The sequence below is a fragment of the Mauremys reevesii genome, linkage group 22 (assembly GCF_016161935.1).
Source record: "Mauremys reevesii isolate NIE-2019 linkage group 22, ASM1616193v1, whole genome shotgun sequence".
Lineage (NCBI taxonomy): Eukaryota > Metazoa > Chordata > Testudines > Geoemydidae > Mauremys > Mauremys reevesii.
The window spans coordinates 24227965-24241426 of NC_052644.1; the positions used below are offsets into that span (position 1 = coordinate 24227965).

Here is a 13462-nt window from a genome sequence, read left to right on the forward strand (position 1 = left end):
GGACTCCTGGGTTCTCTCCCCAGAGGCTGCAGGTGCTCCGTCTCCCGGATCCCCCTAACCCTGCCCCCCCTTTTCTCTCTCTCAGGCCTCCGACATGCGCCCCCTGCTGGCCCCCTTCCTCCTCCTCCTCCTCGCCCCTCGCTGCCCCTCCCGCCCCTACCCCTCCTTCTCCGCCCCCAACGCCACCTTCAACCACCTGGCGCGCGCCAGCGGCTCGGGGGCCCTGTACGTGGGGGCCGTGAACGCCCTGTACCAGCTGACGCCGGAGCTGGGGCTGGCGGGGCAGGCGCGGACCGGGCCGGAGCTCGACAGCCCCGAGTGCCTCCCCTTCCGGGACCCCCAGGACTGCCCCCAGGCCCGCCCCACGGACAACGCCAACAAGCTGCTGCTGCCCCACGAGGCGGCCGGGGAGCTGGTGGTGTGCGGGCAGCTGGCGCAGGGGCTGTGCGAGACGCGGGCGCTGGCCGACGTGGGCCGGGTGCTGTACCGGCCCGAGGAGCCGGGCGACAGCCAGTTCGTGGCGGCCAACGAGGCGCGGGTGGCCACGGTGGGCGCGCTGGGGCGGGCGGCCGGGCGCGACCTGCTCTTCGTGGGGCGCGGGCTGACGGGGAAGCTCTCGGGCGGGATCCCGCCCGTCACCGTGCGGCCCCTGGCGGGGCCCGGCGCCTTCTCCAGCGAGGGGCTCGGCAAGCTGGTGGTGGGCGACTTCTCCGACTTCAACAACAGCTACGCGGGCGCCTACGCCGCCGGCGGCCACGTCTACCTGCTCTTCTCCCGGCGCGGCGCCAAGGGGCAGCTGGACTATCGGCCCTTCCTGGCGCGCCTCTGCGCCCGCGACCTGCAGCTCTACTCCTACGCCGAGGTGCCGCTGGCCTGCCGGGGCCCCCGCGGGCGCCTCTACAACCTGGCACGGGCCGGGCAGCTGGCCCGGCTGGCGCCCCCGCAGGGCGACGTGCTCTTCGTGCTGGCGGCCGTGGGGCAGGGGGCCACGGCCACCCCCGGCCCGCACACGGCCCTGTGCGCCTTCCCGCTGGCCCAGCTGGACGCGGCCGTGGAGCGGAGCCGGCGGGCGTGTTACACGGCGGGGGGCCGGGGGCCGGGAGGAGGCCGCCATCGAGTACGGGGTGACGTCCCGCTGCGCCGAGCTGCCCAAGGTCTGTGGGGGGCGGCGCCGGTGTCCTGGTGCCGGACGAGGGGTCCCCGGGTAACCAGCCCCCCCGCCCCGCCCCCGACGGGTCCCCGGGGAACCAGCCCCCCGCCCCGCCCCGAGGTCCCGGGTAACCAGCTCCCCGCCCCGCCCCGAGTCCCGGGTAACCAGCCCCAATCCTGGCCCAAGGGGACCCGGGTAACCAGCCTCCGCCCGCCCCGAGGTCCCCGGTAACCAGCCCCCGCCCCGCCCCGCGGGGTCCCTGGTAACCAGCCCCCGCCCCAAGGGGACCCGGGTAACCAGCCCCCCGCCCCGCCCGAGGTCCCGGGTAACCAGCCCCAATCCTGCCCCAAGGGGACCCGGGTAACCAGCCCCCGCCCGCCCCGAGGGGTCCCGGGTAACCAGCCCCAATCCTGGCCCAAGGGACCCGGGTAACCAGCCCCCGCCCCGCCCCGAGGTCCCGGGTAACCAGCCCGAATCCTCGCCGAGGGGGACGCGGGTAACCAGCCCCCCGCCCCGCCCCCGAGGGGTCCCCGGGTAACCAGCCCCCCGCCCCGCCCCCGAGGGGTCCCCGGGTAACCAGCCCCCCGCCCCCAAGGGGACCCGGGTAACCAGCCTCCCGCCCCGCCCCGAGGTCCCGGGTAACCAGCCCCAATCCTGCCCCAAGGGACCCGGGTAACCAGCCTCCCGCCCGCCCCGAGGGGTCCCGGGTAACCAGCCCCCGCCCCGCCCCGAGGGGTCCCGGGTAACCAGCCCCAATCCTGCTCCAAGGGACCGGGTAACCAGCCCCCGCCCCGCCCCGAGGTCCCGGGTAACCAGCCCCAATCCTGCGCCAAGGGGACCCGGGTAACCAGCCCCTGCCCCGAGGGGTCCCTGGTAACCAGCCCCCGCCCGGCCCCGGGGGGTCCCCGGTAACCAGCCCCAATCCTGCCCCAAGGGACCCGGGTAACCAGCCCCGCCCTGCCCCTGAGGGGTCCCGGGTAACCAGCCCCCCCGCCCCCGAGGGGTCCCCGGGTAACCAGCCCCAATCCAGCCCCAAGGGGACCCGGGTAACCAGCCCCCCGCCCCGCCCCCGAGGGGTCCCCGGGTAACCACCCCCCCCGCCCCGCCCCCGAGGGGTCCCCGGGTAACCAGCCCCCCCGCCCTGCCCCCGAGGGGTCCCCGGGTAACCAGCCCCAATCCTGGCCAAGGACCGGGTAACCAGCCCCCGCCCCCGAGGGGTCCCCGGGTAACCGGCCCCAATCCTGCCCCAAGGGGACCCGGGTAACCAGCCCCCCTGCCCCGCCCCCGAGGGGTCCCCGGGTAACCGGCCCCCCGCCCCATCACGGAGGGGTGCCCAGATAACCGATCCCCTGCCATGCCCCGGAGGGGTCCCCGGATACCCGGTCCCCGCCCCGACCTGGGCCTGTTGCTCACCCCCGCGTGTCGCACCCCAGGAGTCCCCGGACGTTTACCCCTGCGGTGACGAACACACCCCCAGCCCCATCGCCGGCCGCGTGCCCGTGGAGGCCAGCGCCCTGGTGACTGGGCTGCCGACGCTCACGGCCGTGGCGGCGATGGCGGAGGCCGGACACACCATCGCTTTCCTCGGAGACGGGCAGGGGCAGCTGCACAAGGTGTGTGGGGGGGGGCGCCCCACCCCAGAGCTGGCTGCATCTCAGCAGGGCCGGGTGTGCGGGCTGAGGCTGCTGGAGACGTGGCTGCCCCCGTCTTGTGCCTAACCCCCTCCTCATCCCCCATGCAGGTGTATCTGAACTCCTCCGTGGGGCAGGTGTACAGCTCCGTGCGCCTCGGCCAGCGCTCCCCCGTCAGCCCCGATCTCCTCCTGGACGGCAGCGGGACCCACCTCTACGCCATGACGGAGTCCCAGGTGCCCCCGAGCCCGCCCTGTTCGAGGCGGCTGCATTTTGGGGGGCCGGGTTGGGGGGCGAGGCTGCTCCGCCCCAGAGGCGGCTGCGGGTGGGGGGCCGGGTGGGGCGAGGCTGCTCCACCCCAGAGGCAGCTGCGTTTTGGGGGCCGGGTGGGGGGGCGAGGCTGCTCCGCCCCAGAGGCGGCCGCGTTTCAGGGGCCGGGGGGGGGGCGAGGCTGCTCCGCCCCAGAGGCGGCTGCGTTTCAGGGGCCGGGGGGGGGGCGAGGCTGCTCCGCCCCAGAGGTGGCTGCATTTCGGGGGGCCGGGTGGGGGGGAGGCGGCTCCGCCCCAGAGGTGGCTGCATTTCGGGGGGCCGGGTGGGGGGCGAGGCTGCTCCGCCCCAGAGGTGGCTGCATTTTGGGGGGCCCGGTCTCTATCCCTTTCCTCACTCTCTGCCCCATTTCCCCCCCCGCCCCCTAGGTCACCAAAGTCCCGGTCTCCGAGTGCCCCCTCTTCCAGGACTGCGCCGGCTGCCTCCGCGCCCGGGACCCTTTCTGCGGCTGGTGTGTCCTGCAGGGCCGGTGAGTCTCGTTTACGTGGGACCTACACAAACACAAAGCGCCAATTGCTTAGTGGGGGGAGGGGCACTGAGGGGTGGGGGTAGGGATTCATTTAGGACGAAAAAGGAAACAAGGTGCCCTTGTTTACGTAGGACCTACATAAAAACAGCCTGCCCAGGAGGGGAGGTGGGGCTATGAGGGCAGTGGGTGGGGCTCCTGGGCTATCAGCCTGTGGTGAGAGGTGATGGACGTGCCCTCACCCTATTGGCCGGTCGGCAGGTGCACTCGCAAGCTGGAGTGCGAGCGCTTCGAGGCAGCCGACCAATGGCTGTGGAGCTACGGGGCCAGCAGCCAATGCCTGCACATCGAGGTGGTGACGCCGGCCAATCAGAGCCGCGAGGAGCAGACCGAGGTGAGTGGCTGGGAGGGGGCAGGACCAAGGGGCTGGGAGAGGTGGGGGTTGGAGGGGTGGGGTTGGGATGGGCGGGGCTGGGCATTGTGGGTGGGGCTGGGAGTTGTGTCAGGGGGGGTGTAATGGGCGGAGCTGGAGTTGTGGGTGGGGCTAGGACTGGTGGGTGGGGCCATGATGGGCGGGGCTGGGAGTTGTGGGTGGGGCCAGGAGAGGCAGAGCTGGAGTTGTGGGTGGGGCTGGGAGTTGTGCCCGGTGTGTGTGTGTAAGGGGCGGAGTTGGAGTTGTGGGTGGGGCTGGGAGTTGTGTGGGGTGGGGTGTGTGTAATGGGCGGCACTGGGAGTTGTGGGTGGGGCCATGATGGGCGGGGCTGGGAGCTGTGGGTGGGGCCAGGAGGCAGAGCTGGAGTTGTGGGTGGGGCTGGGAGTTGTGGGCGGGTGTGTGTGTGTAAGGGGCGGGGCTGGAGTTGTGGGTGGGGCTGGGGTTGTGGGCGGGGCTGGCGGGGTGGGACCAGGTCATGGGTGGGGCTGGGGTTGTGGGCGGGGCCAGGATGGACAGAGCGAGTTGTGGGCAGGGCTGAGATAGGCGGGGCTGGAGTTGTGGGTGGGGCTGGGGGTTGTGGGGGGGGGCTGGAGGGGTGGGACCAGGTCATGGGGGGGGCTGGGGTTGTGGGCGGGGCCAGGATGGACAGAGCGAGTTGTGGGTGGGGCTGGGGGTTGTGGGCGGGGCCAGGATGGACAGAGCGAGTTGTGGGCGGGCTGAGATAGGCGGGGCTGGAGTTGTGGGTGGGGCAGCAGGAGCAGCGTTTTGGGAGGCTCCCCCTTGGATCTGTGACACCCCCCATGTCTCCCCCCCAGGTCTCGCTGTGGGTGCCCCAGCTGCCCCCCCTGGCTGAGGGTGAGAGCTACCACTGCGCCTTCGGGGAGCAGGACAGCCCCGCCCTGCTGCAGGACGCCTGGGTCCGCTGCCGCTCGCCCCCCAGCCCCCAGGTGCCACCCAGCCAGGAGGGCAAAGGTCAGCATGGAGGGGGGCTGCCCAGCTGAGTATGGGGGGGCAGAGACAGAGGAAGGGTCTGGTCCTCCCTCCCATCACCCAGCATGCACTGGGATTGGGAATGGAACAAAGGGGAGGGGAGAGACGCCAATGGGGGAGGGAGAGCCGCCCTTTGCAGAGGATTCTGGGTAGGGGAGAGACGCCAATGGGGGAGGGAGAGCCGCCCTTTGCAGAGGATTCTGGGTAGGGGTGGGAGGCGGATGGGGTGGGGGATGGGCATTAAGGCTCATGCCCGCCCCCCCAGATCACGTGACCGTGGCGCTGTCCCTGATGTTCGAGGACGTGGTGGTGGCAGCGACGGAGTTCGTCTTCTACGACTGCAGCGCGGCGACGCGGCTGGCGCGGTCCTCCCCGTGAGCCGGCGGCGGGAGTGAGGGGCACCGGGGGGCTGCGGGGGAGCCCTGGGCTACCAGGGGCTGCGGGTCGGGAGTGAGGGGCGCCGGCAGCGCTGGGCCGGCGGGGGCTGCGGGTCGGGAGTGAGGGGCGCCGGCAGCGCTGGGCCGGCGGGGGCTGCGGGTCGGGAGTGAGGCGCCCGGCAGCGCTGGGCGGCGGGGCTGCGGGTCGGGAGTGGCGCCGGCAGCGCTGGGCAGCGGGGCTGCGGGTCGGGAGTGAGGGGCGCCGGCAGCGCTGGGCCGGCGGGGGCTGCGGGTCGGGAGTGAGGGGCGCCGGCAGCGCTGGGCGGCGGGGCTGCGGGTCGGGAGTGAGGCGCCCGGCAGCGCTGGGCGGCGGGGCTGCGGGTCGGGAGTGAGGCGCCGGCAGCGCTGGGCAGCGGGGGCTGCGGGTCGGGAGTGGCGCCCGGCAGCGCTGGGCGGCGGGGCTGCGGGTCGGGAGTGAGGCGCCCGGCAGCGCTGGGCGGCGGGGGCTGCGGGTCGGGAGTGAGCGCCCGGCAGCGCTGGGCAGCGGGGCTGCGGGTCGGGAGTGAGCGCCCGGCAGCGCTGGGCGGCGGGGCTGCGGGTCGGGAGTGAGGGGCGCCGGCAGCGCTGGGCCGGCGGGGGCTGCGGGTCGGGAGTGAGGGGCGCCGCCAGTGCTGGGCTGGCGGGGGCTGCAGGTCGGGAGTGAGGGGCGCCGGCAGCGCTGGGCTGGAGGGGGCTGCGGGTCGGGAGTGAGGGGCGCCGGCAGCGCTGGAACGGCGGGGGCTGCGGGTCGGGAGTGGGGGGCACCGGCAGTGCTGGGGGGTCCTGCCCTGTGCTGACCCCAGTTCGTCCCCCTGCCCCCCAGGTGTGGCGGGTGCGTGAGCAGCCCCTGGCCCTGTCACTGGTGCCCGAGGAGTCACAGCTGCATCCCAGGCGCCTCCTGCCCCCATGGCGAAGGGACCATCTACAACCAGAACGTGAGGGACTTGCCCCTGGGATGGGGAAGGGGACCCAGGCGTCCGGGATGGCATGTCAGGGTTGGGGGGAAGGGGACCCAGGCGTCCGGGATGGCATGTCAGGGTTGGGGGGAAGGGGACCCAGGCATCCGGGTCAGTATCTCAGGGGGAGGGGGCATCGGGGAAGAGGGCCCAGGCGTCCGGGATGGCATGTCAGGGTTAGGCGGGATGGGGAAGGGGACCCAGGCGTCCGGGTCAGTATCTCAGGGGGAGGGGGCATCAGGGAAGAGGGCCCAGGCATCCGGGATGGCATGTCAGGGTTGGGGGGAAGGGGACCCAGGCATCCAGGATGGCATGTCAGGGTTGGGGGGGATGCGGAAGGGGACCCAGGCGTCCGGGTCAGTATCTCAGGGGGAGGGGGCGTCGGGGAAGGGGACCCCGGCGACCCGGATGGCCGGGCAGGGTTGGGGGGGCGGGGCGCCAGGCGTCCGGGATGGCATGTCAGGGTTGGGGGGGATGGGGAAGGGGACCCAGGCGTCCGGGATGGCATGTCAGGGTTGGGGGGGATGCGGAAGGGGACCCAGGCGTCCGGGACAGCCCCGCCGGTGCTTCCCTCCAGGTTGCTCCCCCAGTCTAACCCGCTCTGCCCTCAGGTCCGGGAGGGCGGCCCCTGGGGCCCGGAGGCCTGCCCCAGCCTGGGGGGCATCGAGGGGTCCCCCCTGGTGCCCGTGGGGGTGGCTGTGCCCCTGAGCCTGGTGGCCCACAACCTGCAGCTTCTGGGGGTGAGTGGGGGGGCTGGGGGCAGGGGGCTGGGGGGCAGGCTGGCCTCACTCTCTCCCCCACCCCCGTTGCCATGGGTACACTGGGCTGTTGGGGGGGGTCAGCCCTGATCTCACTCTCCACCCCCCTCACGCAGGACCAGTTGCCACGGTTACACTGCCTGGTGGAGGTGGGGGGAGCACCTATGTCGGTGGAGGCGTCGCTGGACGAGGAGGGGGGGGCCCAGCGGGTCCGGTGCCGCCCCCACGTGTACAGCTACTCCCAGCCCTCCCCCCAGCTCCCAGCCCCCCTCTACGTCTCCGCAGGGGGCGCGGGGCGCCTGGACAACCGGGGGGACCTGCATGGTGAGTGGGGAGGGGGCACTGCGAGCTTCCTCGCGGCAGTGCCCGGGGCGGGAGTGGGGACCAGGGACACGCCCAGTGCTGCCAGCGTCCCCGCGGCGGTGCCCTGGGGGGCGGGGAGGGGGCGCTGCGAGCTTCCCCGCGGCGGTGCCCTGGGGGGCGGGGAGGGGGCGCTGCGAGCTTCCCCGCGGCGGTGCCCTGGGGGGCAGGTGGGGGCACTGCGAGCTTCCCCGCGGCGTTTCCCTGGGGGGGCGGGGAGGGGGTGCTGCGAGCTTCCCCGGCGGTGCCCTGGGGCGGGGAGGGGTGCTGCGAGCTTCCCGGCGGTGCCCTGGGGGGTGGGGCGGGGGCGCTGCGAGCTTCCCCGCGGTGGTGCCCTGGGGGGTGGGGAGGGGGCGCTGCCAGCTTCCCCGCGGCGGTGCCCTGGGGGGCGGGGAGGGGGCGCTGCGAGCTTCCCTGCGGTGGTGCCCTGGGAGTGGGGAGGGGGACACCGCTGATCTCCCTTTCTGCCCCCCCAGTGATCCTCTACAACTGTTCCGTGGGGCGGGCTGACTGCAGCCACTGCCTGGCAGCCCCCCTGGAGCTGGGCTGTGTCTGGTGCCCGGCTGGGGGGGCCCCCGGTTGCCGCTATCGGGACCTCTGCCCCCCTGGCGCCGCCGAGCCCCTCTGCCCCACCCCCATCATCCAGGCGGTGAGACTGGGACGAGGGGGGATATTGGGCTGGAGGGACCGTGGGTCTGATGGGGCCCAGGGGTGATGCCGGGCTGGGGCACAGGGGGGCACAGACGCTGGCCTGTGGCCATGCAGGGCTGGGGGGCTGTGCTGGGGGGTGAAGTTGGGCTGGGGTGAGCGGGGAGATGTTGGGCTGGGGAGGGCTGGGGTGGGCGGGGAGATGTTGGGCTGGGGGGAGAGGGCTGGGGGGCGGGTGGGGGGGAGATGTTGGGCTGAGGGGAGAGGGCTGGGGGGCGGGCGGGGAGAAGTTGGACTGGGGAGAGGGCTGGGGCGGGCGGGGGGGAGAAGACTGGGGAGAGGGCTGGGGCGGGCGGGGAGATGCTGGACTGAGGGGAGAGGGCTGGGGCGGGCGGGGAGATGCTGGACTGAGGGGAGAGGGCTGGGGCGGGCGGGGGAGAGGCTGGGCTGAGGGGAGAGGGCTGGGGTGGGCGGGGAGATGCTGGACTGAGGGGAGAGGGCTGGGGCGGGCGGGGGAGAAGTTGGGCTGGGGAGAGGGCTGGGGCGGCGGGGAGATGCTGGACTGAGGGGAGAGGGCTGGGGCGGACAGGGGAGAAGTTGGGCTGGGAGGCGGGCGGGGGGAGAGGGCTGGGCTGAGGGGAGAGGGTGGGGGGGGCGAGCGGGGGGAGAAGTTGGGCTGGGGGGAGAGGGCTGGGGGGTGGGCGGGGGGGAGATGCTGGACTGAGGGGAGAGGCGGGGAGAAGTTGGGGAGGCGGGTTGGGGAGGCCGGGCTGGGGGTAACTTTGCCTCCCCCCAGATCCAGCCCCACAGCAGCCCCCTGGAGGGGGGCGTGTCCCTCACCATCACGGGCTCCAACCTGGGCCGGCGCCTGGCGGACGTGGGCTCGGTGCGGGCGGCCGGCCGGCCCTGCACCCCGACCCGCCCTCTACCGCGTCTCCACCCGGTAAGGGGTGCCCCCGCCCCCGTGCTGCGAGCTTCCCCAGCAGTGCCCTCGCCCCACTGCCCGCCCCCCGGTGCGAGCTTCCCCAGCCCCACTTCCTGCCCCGTGCTGCGAGCTTCCCCCAGCAGTGCCCTCGCCCACTGCCCGCCCCGCTGCGAGCTTCCCCCAGCCCCACTTCCTGCCCCGTGCTGCGAGCTTCCCCAGCAGTGCCCTCACCCCACTGCCCGCCCCGCTGCGAGCTTCCCCAGCCCCACTTCCCGCCCCGCTGCCAGCTTCCCCAGCAGTGCCCTCGCCCACTGCCCACCCCGCTGCGAGCTTCCCCAGCAGTGCCCTCGACCCACTGCCCGCCCCGCTGCGAGCTTCCCCCAGCCCCACTTCCCGCCCCGTGCTGCGAGCTTCCCCAGCCCCACTTCCGCCCCGTGCTGCGAGCTTCCCCAGCAGTGCCCTCGCCCACTGCCCGCCCCGTGCTGCGAGCTTCCCCTGCAGTGCCCCCGCCCCACTTCCCGCCCCCGTGCTGCGAGCTTCCCCCAGCAGTGCCCTCGCCCCACTTCCTGCCCCCGTGCTGCGAGCTTCCCCCAGCAGTGCCCTCGCCCACTGCCCGCCCCGCTGCGAGCTTCCCCAGCCCCACTTCCCGCCCCGTGCTGCGAGTTTCCCCAGCAGTGCCTCGCCCCACTGCCCGCCCCGCTGCGAGCTTCCCCAGCCCCACTTCCCGCCCCGTGCTGCGAGCTTCCCCAGCAGTGCCTCGCCCCACTGCCCGCCCCGCTGCGAGCTTCCCCAGCCCCACTTCCCGCCCCGTGCTGCGAGCTTCCCCAGCAGTGCCTCGCCCCACTGCCCACCCCGCTGCGAGCTTCCCCAGCAGTGCCTCGCCCCACTGCATGCCACCCCGCTGCGAGCTTCCCCCAGCCCCACTGCCCGCCCCGTGCTGCGAGCTTCCCCAGCAGTGCCCTCACCCCACTGCCCGCCCCTGCTGCGAGCTTCCCCAGCCCCACTTCCTGCCCCGTGCTGCGTGCTTCCCCAGCAGTGCCCTCGCCCCACTGCCCACCCCGCTGCGAGCTTCCCCAGCAGTGCCTCGCCCCACTTCCGCCCCGTGCTGCGAGCTTCCCCAGCCCCACTTCCTGCCCCGTGCTGCGTGCTTCCCCAGCAGTGCCCTCGCCCACTGCCCACCCCGCTGCGAGCTTCCCCAGCAGTGCCCTCGCCCCACTGCCCGCCCCGCTGCGAGCTTCCCCAGCCCCACTTCCCGCCCCGTGCTGCGAGCTTCCCCAGCAGTGCCTCGCCCACTGCCCGCCCCGCTGCGAGCTTCCCCAGCAGTGCCCTCGCCCACTGCATGCCACCCGCTGCGAGCTTCCCCAGCCCCACTGCCCGCCCCGTGCTGCGAGCTTCCCCAGCAGTGCCCTCACCCCACTGCCCGCCCCTGCTGCGAGCTTCCCCAGCCCCACTTCCTGCCCCGTGCTGCGTGCTTCCCAGCAGTGCCTCGCCCCACTTTCCGCCCCCGTGCTGCGAGCTTCCCCCAGCAGTGCCCTCGCCCCACTGCATGCCACCCCACTGCGAGCTTCCCCAGCCCCACTGCCCGCCCCGTGCTGCGAGCTTCCCCAGCAGTGCCCTCACCCCACTGCCCGCCCCTGCTGCGAGCTTCCCCAGCCCCACTTCCTGCCCCGTGCTGCGTGCTTCCCCCAGCAGTGCCCTCGCCCACTGCCCACCCCGCTGCGAGCTTCCCCCAGCAGTGCCCTCGCCCACTTCCCGCCCCGTGCTGCGAGCTTCCCCCAGCCCCACTTCCGGCCCCCGTGCTGCGTGCTTCCCCCAGCAGTGCCCTCGCCCCACTGCCCACCCCCGTGCTGCGAGCTTTCCCCAGGAGTGCCCTCGCCCCACTGCCCGCCCCCCGCTGCGAGCTTCCCCCGGCCCCCCTTCCCGCCCCGTGCTGCGAGCTTCCCAGCAGTGCCCTCACCCCACTGCCCACCCCGCTGCGAGCTTCCCCAGCAGTGCCCTCGCCCCACTTCCCGCCCCGTGCTGCGAGCTTCCCCAGCCCCACTCCCGCCCCGTGCTGCGAGCTTCCCCAGCAGTGCCCTCGCCCCACTTCCCGCCCCCGTGCTGCGAGCTTCCCCCAGCAGTGCCCCCAGACCCCTAGAAGTGCATATCTTGTCCCGGTCAATGGCCCGTTGGGCCGTCCAAGCCACAGAGGGTCCGTCATGGCCCGAGTAGCAGTTCTCCAAACCCTCCAGCCCGACCCCCGGGTGCCACGGACTCCTGCCCGTCTCGGGGTCCGCTCGCCCTCCGGGGGGGCAGCCCCGGGTAGGTGGGAGTCGCGCTGCCGACCGCCCCCTGCCTGGCACTGACACCTGCCTGGGGCGGCCAGGGGGCTTTGGGCACCACCACATGGTGATGTCATCGCAGCCTAAGGGGACAATGATGTTCAGCAGATTATGAGATTGCAAATGATACCTCACAAGGCAAACACTACACAACACGTGTTGTCATCATGTAAAAGTGGGGAACGTGGGGCGCAGGGTGTCACATCGGGGTACGGGGTATCAGGGTTCCCCCCAACAGCATTCCCCAGTGCTGCGAGCTTCCCCACAGCAGTGCCCCTTCTCCCCCACACAGGATCGTGTGCCAGGTCTCTCTAGGGCAGAGGGGCGTCTCTGGTCCCGTTGAGGTCACCGTGGGGAACCGGCCCCCCGGCATCTCTGCCGACCACTTCACCTACCAGGTCAGCACGGGCTGGGACTGGGGGCACTGGGGGTGCTGGAGTCATGATGTGGGGGGTGGGCACACCGGGCGGGGGGCAGAAGCCCTCTCTCTGCTGCTGCTGGGAACTTCCCTGAACAGTGTCCCCAACCAGGCTTATTCCAGCGCTGTGAGCTTCCCCCCAGCAGTGCCCCAGTGGGGTCTGTCCCAGCGCTGCGAGCTTCCCCCAGCAGTGCCCCAGTTGGGTCTGTCCCAGCGCTGCGAGCTTCCCCCAGCAGTGCCCCAGTGGGGTCTGTCCCAGCGCTGTGAGCTTCCCCCAGCAGTTCCCCAGTTGGGTCTGTCCCAGTGCTGCGAGCTTCCCCCAGCAGTGCCCCAGTGGGGTCTGTCCCAGCGCTGCGAGCTTCCCCCAGCAGTGCCCCAGTGGGGTCTGTCCCAGCGCTGTGAGCTTCCCCCCAGCAGTGCCCTTTCTCCTGTAATGGGTTCCTCCCCCCGCCAGGACCCCACCCTGCGGGAGCTGCACCCCAGGATGGGCCCCATGGCAGGGGGCACCCGACTGACCATCCTAGGGGAGGAGCTGCTGACGGGCGACCAGATCGCAGCCTTCGTGGGAGATCTTCCCTGTACCATGTGAGCCCCCCACCCTCCTGGCTCGCCCCCCACTCCCCACTAGTTCTGCCCCCCATGGCTAACCCCCTCTCTCCCCCCGCCCAGAGTGGCCCCCGTGGAGCCCACGGCCATTGTGTGCATGACCAGCCTCAGCCCAGAGCCGCGAGAGGCGTCCGTGCGGGTGCTGTACGGACAGACAGAGCGCCGCCTGCAGGGGGGCACCTTCACCTACACCCCAAACCCCAACATCACCGGGGCGGAGCCAGCCACCAGCTTCCGGGGGTAAGCGATACGGGGGGGGGCTGCGAGCTTCCCCCAGCACTGCCCCCAAGCGGGGTCACTGCCAGCGCTGCGAGCTTCCCCCAGCAGTGCCCCCACTCGGGGTCATCCCCAGCGCTGCGAGCTTCCCCCAGCACTGCCCCCAAGCGGGGTCACTGCCAGCGCTGCGAGCTTCCCCCAGCACTGCCCCCAAGCGGGGTCACTGCCAGTGCTGCGAGCTTCCCCCAGCAGTGCCCCCAAGCGGGGTCACTGCCAGTGCTGCGAGCTTCCCCCAGCACTGCCCCCAAGCGGGGTCATCCCCAGCGCTGCGAGCTTCCCCCAGCAGTGCCCCCACTCGGGGTCATCCCCAGTGCTGCGAGCTTCCCCCAGCACTGCCCCCAAGCGGGGTCACTGCCAGTGCTGCGAGCTTCCCCCAGCAGTGCCCCCACTCGGGGTCATCCCCAGCGCTGCGAGCTTCCCCCAGCAGTGCCCCCACTCGGGGTCATCCCCAGTGCTGCGAGCTTCCCCCAGCAGTGCCCCCAAGCGGGGTCACTGCCAGCGCTGCGAGCTTCCCCCAGCAGTGCCCCCACTCGGGGTCATCCCCAGCGCTGGGGGCTTCCCCCAGCACTGCCCCCAAGCGGGGTCACTGCCAGTGCTGCGAGCTTCCCCCAGCAGTGCCCCCACTCGGGGTCATCCCCAGCGCTGTGAGCTTCCCCCAGCAGTGCCCCCACTCGGGGTCATCCCCAGCGCTGGGGGCTTCCCCCAGCACTGCCCCCAAGCGGGGTCACTGCCAGTGCTGCGAGCTTCCCCCAGCAGTGCCCCACTCGGGTCATCCCCAGCG

At 73.1% G+C, this 13462-nt stretch overlaps 1 protein-coding gene across 1 annotated transcript in view; it reads left to right on the forward strand.

Moving 5' to 3' along the window:
• The window catches only part of PLXNB3 (plexin B3), a 42640-nt gene that overhangs the window by 5557 nt on the left and 23621 nt on the right, over positions 1 to 13462 (forward strand). Inside the window, 16 exon segments of the mRNA XM_039510319.1 lie at positions 86 to 1098; positions 1100 to 1154; positions 2584 to 2763; positions 2892 to 3017; positions 3477 to 3577; positions 3836 to 3968; positions 4823 to 4979; positions 5263 to 5371; positions 6237 to 6348; positions 6981 to 7109; positions 7244 to 7451; positions 7964 to 8136; positions 8932 to 9078; positions 11630 to 11779; positions 12254 to 12384; positions 12469 to 12645. Coding sequence (XP_039366253.1) covers positions 95 to 1098; positions 1100 to 1154; positions 2584 to 2763; positions 2892 to 3017; positions 3477 to 3577; positions 3836 to 3968; positions 4823 to 4979; positions 5263 to 5371; positions 6237 to 6348; positions 6981 to 7109; positions 7244 to 7451; positions 7964 to 8136; positions 8932 to 9078; positions 11630 to 11779; positions 12254 to 12384; positions 12469 to 12645 — 3092 coding nt within the window. The 5' untranslated portion in view covers positions 86 to 94.